Below are 17,545 nucleotides of genomic sequence, written 5' to 3' on the forward strand. Positions count from 1 at the left end.
TGTAACATAATCCATTTAATTACTTAAAGTGAGTAACGTAATCTGAATACTTTGGATTACTTGATATTGTCGTGCTTTTTAAAACTACATGAATATAACAACCACGTCCTGAAAATTCTTCTCTGTTGTCTTCAAATTGTCTGTTGAGCCCAAGTCTCCATGAATAAGCAACTGTTTGCTGTAGAGAAGCAAAGACGAGGAAATCATAACCTAAGATGTTTTGTCTGATAAAAGAAAATAAAAAGCCCAGATTTCACTTCACCTTATTAAAAATATTAATAGATAGAAGAGGAGGAGACACAGTCCGCGCAGCACGGTTTAGTCCTGTTAAATCCTGTTTTACACCTGGTTTAGACTTCGTATTAGTCCTGGTTTAGACCTGGTTTAGACCTGGTTTAGACCCGGTTTAGTCCTGGTTTAGACCTGGTTTAGTCCTGGTTTAGTCCTGGTTTAGTCCTGTTAAATCCTGTTTTACACCTGGTTTAGACTTCGTATTAGTCCTGGTTTAGACCTGGTTTAGACCTGGTTTAGACCCGGTTTTAGTCCTGGTTTAGACCTGGTTTAGTCCTGGTTTAGTCCTGGTTTAGACCTGGTTTAGTCCTGGTTTAGTCCTGGTTTAGACTTGGTTTAGACCTGGTTTAGTCCGGGTTTAGACCTGGTTTAGACCCGGTTTTAGTCCTGGTTTAGTCCTGGTTTTAGTCCTGGTTTTAGTCCTGGTTTAGTCCTGGTTTTAGTCCTGGTTTAGTCCTGGTTTTAGTTCTGGTTTAGACCTGGTTTATACCTGGTTTTAGTCCTGGTTTAGACCTTTTTTAGTCCTGGTTTAGTCCTGGTTTAGACCTGGTTTAGACCTGGTTTTAGTCCTGGTTTAGTCCTGGTTTAGACCTGGTTTTAGTCCTGGTTTAGTCCTGGTTTTAGTTCTGGTTTAGTCCTGGTTTAGACCTGGTTTTAGTCCTGGTTTAGTCCTGGTTTTAGTCCTGGTTTAGTCCTGGTTTTAGTCCTGGTTTAGTCCTGGTTTTAGTTCTGGTTTAGTCCTGGTTTAGTCCTGGTTTTAGTTCTAGTTTAGTCCTGGTTTTAGTTCTGGTTTAGACCTGGTTTTAGTTCTGGTTTAGACCTGGTTTTAGTTCTGGTTTAGATCTGGTTTATACCTGGTTTTGGACCTGGTTTAGTGTTCGGCAATGAGTGGAATTACGGGGGGAAAGACACAGTCCAAAATGTGAAAACAGGAAAATACCACCGTGTAATCATTTATTTTAACAAAGTAACTGTAATCCAATTCCCACTCACTGAAACAGTAACTGTAACCGAATACAGTTACTCATAATTTGTACTCTGATTACGTAACTCCGGTACATGTAATCTGTTACTCCCCAACACTGCCTATAGTACACGAAAACCTGGCATGCAAACCCAATCGAATTCCACACACTTTTCCGTCACCGTACGCACAGATTTACTCCTGAAAACGCTCGTCTAAATGCGGAATAAGAAATGAAGACGCGACATTACTTTTGCGTCTTCTGTTCAGACCGTCATCATATAAACGTCGCCTAAAACACAATATACTCAGTTGATTTTGTGTCTATCAGCTGCTTGTTTCTGTTTAGATGTGATTTTTCTTCTCGGAATGTTCCTCAGTATGACTTTAAACAACTCTACCTCACATTTATTCCATTACAGCTGGTTTTAAAGCTCAAAAGTACCTAGAAAAACAGACACTCTGGCTCTGAGCGGGTCGCCTCTCCACAGATCTGACCTGTAACTCGGTCTGGTTGGGTCTCCATGAAGATAGAAAGATTTAATACCATACTGTGAAACATCTGCAAGGAGAAAAACTTCTGATGTACCCTCCGCCAGAAAAGTTACACAATGCACCTTTAACTGCCATGGTGACCTGAAGTTTGGTTCTATAATCTTTAATTGCCCAAAACCTTTCAAAAACTGTTTCTTACTTGAAAGTATTTGCATATTTGTGTCCCCAACCTTCGCCCGAACCTTCGCTATTTCTTTTGCCTCCGTGCTGCAAACCTGTAACCGTATTTAACCCGAGACCTGCACCGTCCAAAATATCTGTAACCTATTTCAAATTTTAAAAGTATTATTTGTTTGTAGAAATATTTGCAGGAGAAATTTATAAAAACCGACCTTCACCTCCACCGTCACTCCTCCGTGTACTTTCTTTCACAAATGAGGATCAAAATATTTCAATTCATATTACTTTGGTTTATTTGTTCATTTAAAAATTATTTTGTAGATTATAAAAACGCAAAAATGCAATATCATTACATTCACGTTCCTTCTGCAAATAACTATTGTATTTTGTACTAAGTTTATAGGGGCGTTTACACACCAAAGCGTCAAAAAACGCCTTGACGCCTCTATTTGGACGCGTTTGCATTTGAGTTTAGACGCCCCCGACGTGCGTCTTTGACGCTGTGGACAAACGGGACAAAAATACTTGACGCGCGTCCGTTGCCCTGGAAACAAGAGCCCGGTTCCGGTCTTTTCCCAAAACAATATCAGACCAGACTGAGAGAGTGTTTTTATGACATAAAACATCAGCGGAGGAGATCGGGTCGACGACTGGGGCGTATATATATTTATACTCCGCTAATGACACTCCCGGTCTAGTCCTGGTCTAATACCGGTCTAGTCCTGGTCTAATCACGGTCTAGTCCCGGTCTAGTCTCGGTCTACTCCCGGTCTAGTCCTTGTTTAGTCCCGGTCGAGTCCTGGTCCGGTCCTGGTGTAGTCCTCGCGATCGGCTCGGTGATTGTGGCGTATATATTTATTCTCCGCTCATGTTTGTGGTTCTCGTTCTGGTTCTCGGGTTTTTCTTCCTGATAATAACGTCGCTGCGTCTCTGGATACTCGTCCCTGATTGGTTGACGCGGCGCGTCTGACGCGAAAAGTTCAGCATTTTCAACTTCTTGACGCTGACGCCTTGGACGCGCGTCTTGGCCGCTGACGCCAAAACGCTCAAGACGCGCCGCGCTGACGCCAGATTCGCGCCGCGCTGACGCCGAAAACGCGCCGCAAAAACGCAGGACGCTCTAGTCGCGCGTCCACATAGACTTTACATTGAAACTGGACGCTTTGACGCCTTGGTGTGAACGGGCCTTAAGAGTTCCTATATTCCGCAGAATTGACCCTTGTGAGTTTTAAACCAAACAGACCTGGAGTTGTGTTTTGCTTCATTCGCACACGTTTGAGTAATCTTTTATTATTAGTCTGTCTACATCAAAATGTCAAAATACTCTGTTCATGAAGCTGTACATTATAAGTTGACATCTACCTTTTACATTTAGATCAGTAGAATTTGGCAATTCCAGGGCTGAAATTATCCGAATGATGGAGCTCAACCTGTGTTTTCAGTTGAGAAAAACTATGTGAGGTTTGTGTGGTTTGTGTTTACACAAGAACGCCTGCGGGTAAAAACGACAAAAATATTTTTTCGGAAGTGCCTTTCATTTAGACGTTGACGGCGTTTCGGGGGCTTAAAAACGCAAAAATCTGAAACCTCCCTCCAGAGTGGAAAAGTTGAATACGCTCCGTCGTAGCGTTTCCGTCTACTCTGCCCAAGACGCAAAACTCTGGTCAGATCTGCTCACGTCGCGTACGCGTTTACGTCACATACGTCACCACCGAGCCGCCTGGCATGCATACCCAATCAAATTCCACACACTTTTGCGTCACCGTATGCACGCAGATTTCCTCACGAAAATGCTCGTCTAAACGCGGAATAAAAAGTGAAGACGCGACGCCGCTTTTGTGTCTTCTGTTCAGACCGTCACCATATAAATGCAGCCTTAATCTGTGAATGAAACAAAACACAACTCCAGGTCAAACGAGGTTCACTTGATGCGGAGGTTCAACTCTTTTAATGTGTCATCTAACATTTTACATAATTTTCATCATTCCTTTATCGAGACTTTGTTGATTTTTTCTTTTATTTGTTGGTTTTATGGGTTCTGTGAAAGATAAGAACAGTCTGAACCAGATAGTAAAAGTGTGTGACTAAATCAGTGGTGTTCAGATGGAGGATTTGGAATCAGAATACACTAGACCAGGTATGTCCAAACTATGGCCCATGTGCCAAATGTGGCCCTGAGACAAATTTTTCTTGGCCCTCAGGCTTCCATGTGAATTGGCCCATCAATTAAAATCATTTTACTGTAAGTTTTTTTGAAAATCTACTTTGATAAAGCTAATATTTAACATTTAGTGTGTGATTTTAAGACTGATGGCTCATTCTAACGTGTTAAACATGCACAAATTTTAATTATTCACTGTATTGAGCACCAGTTTATGGCCCTCGGTCAGCGCTCTACTTCATCTGTGTTTAGATATGTGGCTCTTGATGAAAAAAAAGTTTGGACACCACTGCACTAGACGGTTTGCAAGAACCCTGAAAGTGCGCGTTCGGGCACCAGCCAATCAGCGAAGAGCCAAAATATTCTGTGTTGGCAATGATTCACGAGATCAAGGATTTAAAGCTGAAACAAAGAGAATGTTTGGTGAATTTTATCAAGAGGAAAGATGTTATTGCCCTTTTGGTTAGGGATGGGCATGATTAATCGATAATTGATCATTAAGAATTTCATCGATTACGTTAATTTTATTCGACAAACTGAATGTAGGTTGCTGTGTGTAGCGTGACCAAACAGGTCTGTACATGTGTCTCTCTGCACTCAGAAGGAGCGAGACACAAACATTCGGTCAGTCTGCAACGTACCGAAGCACAAATGTGTATTTAACGATGACTTGTACAAGAAATTCCACATTTTCCGTTGCGTTCGGGACAAGTGTGAGTCCATGTGCACAGTGAACAAAGCAGTACATATGTTTCGGTGTCCAGTGGGAAAAAGTTTTGCCAGGTGAGAGTCGCGCAATGTCGATGACGAGTCCCCACCTCCCTCCCCCCGTACGGTGTCCTGGTTTTGACAAACGCAAATCTGGTCACACTAACCTGTATTCCACTGAGTCATGTCTTTTAATCTGACAGAAACTGAACCGCATCAGCGACACAAGAGCTGTAGTTTTATCTTCGCTTAGTTTATGCAAACTAGCGATGCGGTTTTAAGTTTTGTTTCTGTGAGAGTTGAACAAAACTGAATTAAACACATTATAATGTCAAACGGGCTGATGTGGCTCTAGAGTCGTTACGGTTTATATGTCGTAAAGTTGAATTTATTTATGCAGATTAGTAGTGCAGATAGTAATAATAATGATGATCATTTTAATATAAAAACGTTAATGATTAATCGATAATCGATCGTTTAATTCTTCCGATGATCGATTAAGAAAATTTCATCGAATGCCCGTCCCTACTTTTGGTGCATTGCATACGTCACGACCAAATAGCAGTGATTGGTTAAATAAAAAAAGTACCCGCCTACCGTCAAATGAACGAATCCTAATGCTGCAAGGTCAGACGGTTTCAACAAAGTGAAACTGATGAATCGGGCTAGACATAAGGGATTTTAATAACATTGTTGATTGATTGAGGTATATTTGTGATGAGGAAACAATATTATAAAAAATTCTGTCAAATTCAACTTTGCCCATGTCTCTTCTTTTATGTTATCGCTCTCTTGTACCACTTTTAACCTAAAACTTCACATATGTTAGACACTAAATATTTCTAGTAATTAAATTTCCTCCAAAGCAGCAACATTTGTTTACAGAAAAAAACCACAAAAATGTCCATGAAAAATCAAGCTCGCAGCAAATAAAACCCTCACTTCAGTCGCTCAGCCATGTGCGATTGTTAACATGCCCCAATTGAAATCCGCACGGTAGCCCGTAACTCCACGCAGATTAAACGCTCGGGGGCCAGTTTTCTTTTAATTCTCCAAACCCGCTCTCTCAAAGTTCAAAACAAGAACAACTCGACACCTTTCTTTTTTTTTCAGAACTGTTGCATCGCGTTCCCAACACCATGAAATTGGAATCGAGCGGGCTGGGTTCAAAGTCTGGGGGCAGGATAATGAAAAGATCTTAATTTGGACGGTGCACGGAAAGCTGGGGCGGTTGCGTGTCCCCAGTTAGTGTTTTGAGTTTGTGTGTGTGGTGTGTGTGTGTGTGTGTGCGTGTGGGAAGGCTTGTAAAATGCGGTGGTGGTTGGAATGGGGTTTGGCGTTGTGGGGTCAGGTTGCTGAGTTGATAGAGGAGGAGAGAGTGGAGTGAATAGTTGGTTTTGGGCTCTCGTGTTGGCCTGTCACGATAACACAATCTGAAGCAAGCATGATGTATCGCTACAGAAAGATATTATGAAAAATGTGAATGGCAGCGGAGTGGTTGGCTGCTTTTGTGGCTACCTGGCTCACAAAACTGAGCAGTTTCAGAAACGCTTTGTTTTTTGAGCTCAGTTTTTAACATAACATGGGATTTTAACCAACTAAAAAGTGCAGCATGTGCGGTTCAAAGGGAGTCCGCCGCCTGTTCCGATATCTCTTCATTACGAAACGCTTCTGTTTAGACCAGGGCCAGTTTTCCAACGCTTCTTAGTATTGCACCGACTACCAAACCCACTAAACCAGGACTAGACCAGGACTGAACCAGTGTCATTATACATACACGCCGCAGCCGCCGAGCTGATTTATGTAATAAAAACACTAAAGTCTCTCTCAGCCTGGTCTGCCAGCGTTTTGTGAAAAGAGCGGGACCGGGCACTTGTTTCTAGGGCAGGAGTGTCAAACTCATTTTGGTCCGGGGGCCGTATCCAACCTACTTCGATCCCAAAGGGGCCGGATCAGAAAACTCATGTCATATAAACCCCAAAAATAACAATAAGTTCAAGTATTCGTGCAGAGAAACGCAAATCTATTACAGAAATCTTTTTTAATTGATTAACTCTTTCTTATTATAATATTATAATATTATGAACAACCTGAAACTTGTTTGCAAATAGGAATAAGTCAGTTTGGGAAAATCCTGCACTCGGCTCCACTTTTCTCATTTTGGACATTTTTCTGATGAGGGTGTCACGGTCAACAGTCAAAACGATCGTCCTTTAAGAGCGTTTGGAAAGAGACAAGTCTTCATTTGTGCTGCTCTGGTGGGAGGGGCCACGTACAGAGACGCTGGAGACGCTGCTGTGATAAACACCGCAGAAAATTACCAATATTTTTATAGAAAATATAATTAAAATATTTTAGTAGAAAATCACCCAAGGGCCACATTAAAGGTCTTGGAGGGCCGGATCTGGCCCCCGGGCCTTATGTTTGACACCTGTGGTCTAGGGCAATGGATGCATGTCAAGTTACTTCGACAATTACATGTCAGTGTCTAAATAGCGGCATGTCGGAATAGCAGAATGTAAACAGTTCAAAGGACACAAGTAAAGCCTTAGTCACAATAACCCACACGGGTCCCCGCGGGCGATTTTTGGCCAAGTCCGACCGGGGCTCGCAAGTGGCCCGTACAAGATTCCAAGCTCGTAGACCGCCCGGTGAGCCCGTAGGGAGGAAATGTTCATGCACATTTTTTCCTGCGAGCGGCCTACGGGTGGCAGCTCGTAGCAAGCACGTATCTCACACTTACGGGGGAAGTACGGGTCAAGTACACGTCACGCAGGTGTGGAATCCATACGAATGTACGAGAAGTAGTCGCCCACAGATTCTTGGTCCTGCTCTTGGAACAAGGTCTCGTACTGTCCCAGCATTGCACGTCTCTGTAGCCAGGGCCGCACCTACCAACGTCTCCGCCTTCTCTCTCTTCCTGGACGCGGTTGTGAGCCAACACCGCGACTACAGCATCTTTTTCCTCTTCGTCCTCCTGCTCCATTAGTTGTAAGAGCCCAGTATTACATGGCACGGCGATCAGAGCCACATCTTGTAAGACTGTGCGTTGCAAGTGGCCCATACGAGATTTTGATTCGTACGTGACCCTTGCGTGACACTTAAGTACGGCATACTATTGCCTCACGACAGTCTTAAGACCTGCACGACACTCGCATGCCCCACTTTGCCCGAACTTTCTCCCAGGGTCCCGTACGAGTCCCACGGGATCCGCGAGCCACACTTGCACCACCCTTACGAAGCACTTAGAAAACTCTCTCTCCTCTACGGAACCCCACGGGCCTCCACGGGCCAAGACATGTTTCACCTGTACGGTTGAATCGCCCTTGCAGGTCATTGTGACTAAGCCTTTAGGGAGTGAGGTCTTTCCTGTTGTGTTCGCCTGGCGCCCCCTGGAGGCTGCTGTGATGCTGCAGGACACAGAGGAGTGACACTTTTGGCTCTTCCACGGGATCTGCTGACCTTCCCTGACCAGTCCTCCTGTGAAACTGCACTGAGACCTGCAGCTAGGATCAATAGTCTCTCTTTTTTTTCTCTTCTCTCTTTCTTTCTATCTCTCTTCTCTCGCTATCGCTCACATCTCTAATCCATAAATTCTCTACTTTCTATATAGGATCACATTTGTCAGTTAATTGTGATTTTATTTATGACCTTAAAGCTGCACTATGCAACTTTTCTGGTTTGGGGCCCAGCATTTGCTTATATTCATGTAAGAGTGGAGCATGAACACTGTGTGGCTAATACTCGACATGAGCCGAAACCAGTGTAGAGACAGAAAACAGCACTTATTTGGTTTAAACACAATTAACTTATTACACAAGAGATCCAACTGCGTTATGCAGCGTATTATTCAAATCACTTCTGAACCGCTTTGTGTGAATAAAGGTTCAAACATTATGAGATGTTCTGGACCAGAATCTGCATGTAAATACTCTTATTACGTCCAATTAAAGGCCCAGACGGGATATCGGCTGAACATGTCTGACCTGGAGCTGGCCTGGTAGCTTCTCCTTGTTTTCTCCAGCGAAACTGTATAACAAGTCCAACTCCGATCCCGAATAGTAAAGTTACAGTGGAAGGTTTTGTGTCTCCAGTTATTGTTTAGTGTGTGTTTGTGTCTGTCTGTGTCTCTGTGTATGTGGAAAGGTTTGTAAATTGTGAGACATACTGTACATTTGAAGCCAAACTCTATAACAAGTCCAACTCCAATGTCGTCTGGTAAAGTTACAGTGGAAGTTTTTGTGTCCCCAGCTACTGTTTTGTCTGTGTCTGTGTGTGGAAATGCTCGTCTACTTTTGATACCAAACACTGTAAGTACAATTGCGTGTTATTAGGTTCTTTTTTTGCAGACCAAGAGTTTGTTTTCATACCTGACAGTTTCGACTGTTCACTAGAGTCTGGGCAGGTCCAAAATAAGTGAGAAGTGGTTTCATTTTTCAGTTCGCAAAATGTACAGTTTGTGTCCATTGTCCTTTTAAGATGATTCTTTAGCAGATAACAGTGATGTAGACGTTTGTAGCACATTTCCCTTTGCTTGTTGGTGATGAGATATTTGTGAGGTACGAGTAGGCCTCCGTTTGCACTTGTGGTGATAGTCGCTCTTTTTTTGTGGCGACTCATTATAAGACAAGTTTAATTGAAGATGAAGCCAAGTAAGTTCCTTTTGAAGAGTTTCTCAAAGTTTGGTGCAGCGTCTTCACTTATATCTTCTCAAGCTGACATCTTGAGGTTCGGCCCTGTCCTGTCGCTTCCCCAGTTTAGACTCCTGGCTCCACTAATGACATCACTCTGTTGCAGCCAATGAAATAGCGGCAGGAGTAACCCTGTCATCATATCACTGGATACATCTCAGAACGTCTAATAAACAAAATGTGAACTAAAATGTGTTAAATTAATACTACTGAGTTTGGAAAAATATCTGAATTGATGTATCAATCCATCCATTTTCTTCCGCTTATCCGGGGCCGGGTCGGGGAGCCACCAGTCTAAGCAGGGACTCCCAGACTTCCTTCACCCCAGACACGTCCTCCAGCTCCTCCAGGGGAACCCCGAGGCGTTCCCAGGCCAGCTGAGAGACATAGTCCCTCCAGCATGTCCTGGGTCTTCCCTGGAGCCTCCTCCCAGTGGGACATGCCACCTCAGCTGGCTCCTCTCGACGTGGAGGAGCAGCGGCTTTACTCTGAGCTCCTCCTGTGTGACTGAGCTCCTCACTCTATCTCTAAGGGAGCGCCCAGCCACCCTGCGAAGGAAACTCATGTCGAGCGCTTGTATTCGCGATCTCGTCTTTTCGGTCGTTACCCAGAGCTCATGATCACAGGTAGGAGTAGAAATGAAGACTGACCGGTAAATCGAGAATTAATGTGTATTTTTGTTTATTGAATTAAAATTGCAAATATTGTTGGAGACTATTTTGTCTTCCTCAAATATTGGTTATGACACCGTCCCTGTATAAACCTACTCCTTTGCAGCAACACGTGATCACTCTGAGGAAGAGCGTTAGTGACCAGTTGAAACTGTCAGATATGAAAACAAACTCTTGGTCGGAAAAAAAGAACCTAATAACATAAATTACTGGAAGACCAAATGAACCTCATTTGTCCAAGAACAACTCCAACCTCGACCTCATCGTAGTTTAAGGTTGTGTGTCCCCAGCTACTGTTTTGATGTTGTGTGTGCGTGTGAGCGTGTGAGTGTGTGTGGAAATGCTTGTAAAGTGTGGTGGTGGTGGTGGTGGTGGTTGGAATGCGACTCGGTGGTGTAGATGGGTGAGGTTGCCAAGTTAAGAGAGAGTAGTGAGAGATCAGCTTGATTTTGGTCTCACGCTAACTTTGCCGAGCAGTGGAAAGGGCTTTACTGGCACTGATGAGTTTTGGGTGGATCAGGGTTGAAGTGGGGGAGATGTGTCACACCGAGCTCCACCACACCACACCAAACCGTCACCTCAAATATGCACTCAATTACACATCAAGTTTTATTTAATTTCCTTCTGAATGTTACGGCTGCTTGTTCATAGTAAATGGTCAAATTTTTATACAGCGCTTTTCCACCTTCACGACACTCGAAGTGGTTTATATCAAGGAACCACTCACTCGTTCACACACACATTCAAGACAACAGTGTACACAGACACTGAGGGTGAGATGGGTTAAGTGTCTTGCCCAAGGACTAGGGGAGTAACGGTACACAAAAATCACAGTTCGGTACGTACCTCAGTTTTGAGGTCACAGTTCAGTTCATTTTCGGTTCAGTACGGGAACAAAATGCAAAACCATTTGTGTGTTTATTAAACCAACAATTTGTTTTTACATTATACACCTGGGAAAATAAAATAAATGCAAAGTGCTGCTTGGTAATACTAATAAGTTAAGCAAAATATTCTCAAATAAGCAACAAAAGTATGAAATATTATAAAAATAAATTCCTTGTAAACGGTAAACAAAACTTTTCAAAAAGTAAAGTGCAGCACAAACAGTTCCAGCATAAAGTTTTATTCAATCTTCATATTTTTGACCAGAAAAAACAATTTGTCCACATTGTCTGCAGTAAGTGCAGATCTGCTGCAGTTACAATGACCCCAGCAGAGATTCTGTGTTGGCAAAAGTGATTCACGTGGTTCGGAGGGATGTAGTCAAGGTGGGGGGCAATTGTGGTCAAGGCGGCCGCCCTAAATATTAAGCGGAAACACTGCCCCAATCACGAATGAGTTCCCTCGTGAACATTAAAGAGCCGAGCCTTCTGTGTAGCTGCACATGTAGTGGTGGAATGTAAACAAACACAAATTGCGTGAACTCACTCGTGCACAGCCCTGCACCGAACTGAACATCCCATACGGAAATGGTTCGGCACGGATACATGAACCGTTACACGCCTACCAAGGACACAAGTGGAACTGGAAACCCCACACCAACCTGTGGGTTAGGGGATCTGATCTACCACTGATGTTTACATCAAGAGCAGGATTTGAACCACCAACTTTCAGATCAGTGGAAAAACACTCCAACTGAGCTACTGTCTCTTCCACATACAGGTAGTAGAATATCACGAAAAAGTATTTTTGTCACTCATTTCAGAAAGTCAAACCCTTATATAGACTCATGACACACAGAGTGAAGCTTTCAACTTGTTCATGATATTCAAAATTTTTGAGATGTGCCTGTATTTTCTAGAAAATTCTATCACCTTATCCACATTGTGTATACTTTCTCTACAGGCAATTAACAGATAAGTATTTCAGAAATTTCAAATACTTCTCTGATTGGGGGTAACGGGCAAATCTAACTGGTGTTTATTCAATTACCGGTGTTAATATTGCTCAAACAGACCTTGAAAAACATGCATTCGTACTGTGAGCAGGGTCACCTCTCCACAGATCTGACCCGTAACTTGGCCTGGTGGCGTCACAGTTACAGTGAAGGGCCCCCAGCTTGTGTTTTGATCGTGTGCGTGTGTAAAGTCTCGTAAAATGCGGTGGTGGTAGGCGGGTCAGGTTACCACGTTAACTTGCTTGGAGATTAGTTTGATTTTGGTCTCACGTTAACTTTGGTAAAGCTTGGGAGACCCCAGGGTTGTAAACGTCTTTGATTTGAGTTTTAGGCAGATCAAGGTTGAAATCGTGGGGGACGTATTTCACACCAAGCTCAAAATCAAAGAAATGATTCGCTTTTTTATCTTAATAGAGCTGTGCAACTGATCAAATTTTAAGGGTGAATATAAAACAGGTTTACTGACTCTTTTCATTTTGTCGATGCTTCCTCTCCAGGAGAACATTTCACAGTTTGTAAATGCGATTTTATTAATACTGAGATTTACTGGAAAAAGAATTCAAGTAAAAAACATATAACTTCTTGTTGATTGCACTGAAATGAATCATGGGATATGTAGTTTCCGATGTTTATAAGCTGTTGCTACCGTAACACAATGCATTTAAGCAAAAGAACTTGTAACTTGATATATTTTGACAGCCCACGATATTATTTTGAGACTTTTGACGATACAATATCACGATATTTGACAATTTTTTATGTAAAGTCAATTGGAGCCAGAGTTGATGGAGCCAGAAGCGAACCCATGCTCACTTCAGATTTGGAACTTGGCGGATATCGGGTCCAGAAATGTCAAAACTAGAATAATAACCTCACAATATGACAATTCCAGAAAAATCATCAAATAGCTTCTCCCAAAACTGACCATCCCCCATGCTGATTGTGACTCTTTTCTCTCCTCAGGGTCGCTGTCTATTTCCAAAGCCCTGGATCGCGAGGAGCAGGACTTGTTCAACCTGACCGTGACCGCCGAGGATCATGGGATACCTCCGCGGCGCTCCACCCAGACGCTGTGTGTGCACGTGGTGGACGTTAATGACGAAGTGCCCTGGTTTGAAGAGAGCCACTACGAAGCCCGTGTGCCCGAGAACCAGCCGGGGGGAACCAGCATCCTGTCTGTGTCTGCCACCGACCTCGACCTGGGTGAGTGCACGGGATTCTGGGTAAAAATACACCAGTGGGGTTGTATAAATATATATATAAACATTCATGTTATTTAAAGTTCTTATATTAATTGAAATTGAGTCTTTAGTCGTTATAATATCTCATCAAAAACAGACCTGGAGTTGTGTCTTTTTTCCAACATTAAAAAACACTTGTAAATGCAAAATAGACAGGTTTAATGCCATACTGTGGAATATTTCAGGCAAAGCAGCACCAGAAAGGTTACATAGTGCACCTTTAAAGGTCCAATACTACACAAAATTGATTCTTGTGAGCTTTGAGCCATGTTATAATCAGTGTTGGGAAGGTTACTTTTAAAATGTAATCCCCTACAGATTACAGATTACACACCCCAAAATGTAGTTTGTAACGTAATCCATTAAATTACTAAGGATAATAGGAATATGTCACAGTCAGGAGCGATACTGTGGCCCCAAGAGAAAAAGTTTTGGTCAACTTAAAGCAGATGACCATTTGAATAACTTCTCATATAAAAATAGAATATTAAAAAACTACTGCGGAGCTTTTGTGGAAAATATAATAACCCAAGTCTGATCTTTGATACGTTATGAAAGAGAAAACGCTGTGTTTTTCTCGTTCAGGCAAAATGAAAGATCTTTGTTTCAGAAATTTGTATCACACCATGACACCTAATTATGTATGAAAGTGGTTTATTTTTCTGAATGGACTTCTTTTTGGATTTTTGCATAATTCTAACAACACACCTGGAGTTGTTTTGTTACATTCACGTAAGTCCTGCATATTCACGACGTCCCAAAACAAACTGTTCCACCCGCTGATGTGAAGAGGTGGTGTTTTAAATTGCCCTCACGACAAAGCTGGTTTCACTCTAATGCTGAGCAGCTATTGATTTCAGCCTGATTTAAACTGCACTGTTCAATCCGTCGGGAGGCAACTGTGAACTTTTGTGCAAAAAACGCTCAGGACCAACTTTATTTGTAGGGCACTTTAAAAACAACAGCGTCAGCCAAAGTGTGTAAAAGTCCTACGTTACATAACATGGATTCTTGCGAGTTTGAGACGTGGATCTAAAATAAAAACTGAATAAGACGTTCCCCCTCTGTCCCGACTCGAGAACGACTAGTGGCCGCTCCAGGTACTGCAGCTCACGGGAGTTTGGGCCCATAAAGAAACTGAAACGTGTTCGGCTGACGGGGCATCGACAGGTTTCACAAAGGTCAGATTTTATAGGGATTCTTTTCTAGTTTTACAACATAAACTTTTTTAAATTTTTTAAATCCTCAAAGTGTCTAAAAGTGACCTTTGTAAAACTTTACCCAGCCCCGCTCTGAGTCTGTGCCGGCACTTTACAGACGTCACACCGAGCCCCGGGGTTTCAAAATGACCGCCCGTTCAAGACAATGGGCTGTGCTCATTGGCGCAGGATTCCAGATTCGCTTTTAGCTCGGCGAGGTTCTTCTGACCGAGCGTTAGAGGTGAGATCGGGCCTAAAAAATCCAGCCCGATCCGACCCGGCCCGCGGGTATTAAAACCCAACCCGGCCCGAGCCCGACCAATTAACTTGATTTGCAGGCCCGAGCCCGAAGCAAACCCGAAATGTCATATTTTATTTGTGACTCGGGAGGAGGAGCAGTGCTCAGCGTCGAGGTGCCAGTCTTTTTGCTCTCGTATGAAAGCAAAGCGCCACATTGACGACATTCAGCGAAGCCAACGCAAGTTTCTGTAGCATTTTCAACAATCAATTTGAAGCTTTTCCACACCTCACTCTTACCGGTGCGTGTTTGTCTTTTCAGTTCTCCTGCCTTTAGTTTAGCTTCTTGCTTCTCCATATTGGGGACACCAGGTCAAAATAGATGCAGACTTGCGGAGGGGAAGATTATTAAATTAAGAGGGGGCGTTCACGTGCGCAGAGCTCTGGCTCTGCGGATCCTGTTTAGTAGTTAAATAGCAATTACATTACATTACTTCTCTGTTTTATCCATATTATTTATTTTATAACAAGTATTCCTTAGTTTAGTATCCACACATCGTTTTAGCATACATTTTATAAACATATATTTATTTGAAGCCCGAGCCCGACCCGACCCGAAGTAATGATTGACATTCGGGTCGGGTCGGGCTTGGGCTCGGTCTTAAGATCTTACCTCTACCGAGCGTGCCCGTTAGTGCTCTTTTCTCCCGCGAGCACACACGTGATCGCTTTGACCAATCAGAGCGATAGGAGCTAGAGCGGAGCCGGAGCTAACGATTATAAAGCATTTTTTAGAACAACTGAAGGATTTTGAGCTGAGAAGCTTACGATCTCAAAATAGGTTAAAAAAATCACCACAAAATCTGACATTTTTGAAAGTTTTGAAAGATTACACTGCGCTCCATGAAAAAAATCCTTTCTCGGGCCATGGGATTTTTTCGCTGAAGTTCGAGTGAGTGGCCGCTACATTAAAGGTTGTATGGAGGATTTTTTTTTTTGTGTTTCAAACTGTCAGTCAAAGATTAAAATACCATTACAGAGACGCAGCAGCTTTGTAATTATGATGACCAAAAAAAAAAAGAACGAAAATCTATCAACTGTGGACGTGTTGAGGCCAAATAAACATCAGCCAATAGAAAACGAGGCTCCCTCATTTTCTATTGGCTGTTAGGTTGTCAATCAAACTCCCTAGTATAACTGACTCGTCGGAGCGCGGGGATTACGTGGTTTATGCAGAGATTCTTAGACGCTTTTTCGAACTGTCGCTTCCTCGCATTTTACACAAAGTTTGTCGCGACGGTGGACGAGAATCCACGACTGGTTCGCCGCAAAAGAAAGTCCGTTTTTGAGGTCGCTGAAAGAAGAAGAGAAGTGGAAAAGGAGCAAAGCCAAACTGAGGTGATTCTTGGAGATCTTGTCCAGCGATGGCGCGACCGAAGCAGACGAAGGGTCTAAAAACTGACGCGTCGGTCGCTGAATTACTTCTCGACAGGAAACTTCAACAGTAATTCTGAACGCGCACAAGGACTGTCGCTGTATTTCTCTTCCCTTAAAAAAATCCTCTATACAACCTTTAAGGTGACCAAACGTCCATTTTTCCCCAGACATGCCTGTTTTTCACGTCCTGTCCTGGCAGGCCATTTTTAATTTTTTTTAATAAAGTGATGCAAATGTCCGGGTTTTCATTATCTTTCATTGGGCCATTAAATTGAGCGTCTCTCGTAGCTCTGCAAATGTGCATTTAACGTTGACTTGTACAAGAAATTCCCTGCTTTCCGTCCTGGTCGGGACAAGTGGGAGGCCATGTGCACAGTGTACAAAGAGGCACATTTACACTTTCCATGTTACCTTTTATTGTTTTTGAAAATGCTATATTCCCCCAAAACAACATATTAACATGTTCCAACAACAAGTAATTCAAATACAAAGTCATTAAGAAGTGCTTTACAGAATAAGAAAGTCATTAAAATCACAATACAAACAAATCAAAACATAAATAATCATCATAAAATTAACATTGAAAGTGACAACACAATCAGCGCGCATCCCAGTAATAAAACTACTGCACATCGCATCAGGTTTGTGAAGTTGTAGTTTACAGTTTTGTATCATGTTTTTATATATTTATGGAGAATCGTCGTTGAGTTTGGAGAATTGTTGAGTCTTGGACAGAATCTTACAGCTCACCACGAAGAGGATTTGAATAAGGCCTGGGAGAGATCGCTAAATTACTCAAACATGCATGGATGGCATATAAAACCTGATGTTTTTGATGAGGGAACAATATTATAACACGGTAGAAAGCTCCAGAAAGTCGATTTTGCATAACAGCCTCTTTAACAGCCTGAAGAGTGAATAATGAATATGATTACTTCCCATCATGCACCACTTCTTCAGTTCACTTCTTTAATCTATCTGGAAATGTCCAAATGAGAAGAATAACATCGCAATCAGTGGTGGAAGGTAAAAGTACAAATAGTAAAGTACTGTACTTAAAGGTGCACTATGTAACTTTTTAGTTTGGGGTCCGTCACCCGCTTGTTTCTATGGATATGTCATTGCTCTGCCCGGAATGTTCCACAATATGATATTAAAGCTCGAAGTTACATTAAATTGGAGGTGGTTTTATAGCTCAAAAATACCTAGGCATTCTGATTGTGAGTGGGGTCGCCTCTCCACAGATCTGACATGTAACTTGGTCAGATTTTGTCTCTCATTAAAGACGGAAAGGTTTAATACCGTACTGTGGCACGTTCCAGAAAAAAGCAATAACATCTCCATGGAGAAAAGCATTTCACAGACCATTT

The 17,545-nt window shown here is 42.6% G+C and overlaps 1 protein-coding gene across 1 annotated transcript in view; it reads left to right on the forward strand.

The window, feature by feature from the left end:
* Positions 1-17,545, forward strand: part of LOC110168350 (protocadherin-16-like) — a 477,426-nt gene that overhangs the window by 390,914 nt on the left and 68,967 nt on the right. Inside the window, 1 exon segment of the mRNA XM_055166708.1 lies at positions 13,025-13,264. Coding sequence (XP_055022683.1) covers positions 13,025-13,264 — 240 coding nt within the window.

Source organism: Boleophthalmus pectinirostris, unplaced genomic scaffold (genome assembly GCF_026225935.1).
Source record: "Boleophthalmus pectinirostris isolate CB_2022bp ecotype Guang Dong unplaced genomic scaffold, ASM2622593v1 HiC_scaffold_9, whole genome shotgun sequence".
Lineage (NCBI taxonomy): Eukaryota > Metazoa > Chordata > Actinopteri > Gobiiformes > Gobiidae > Boleophthalmus > Boleophthalmus pectinirostris.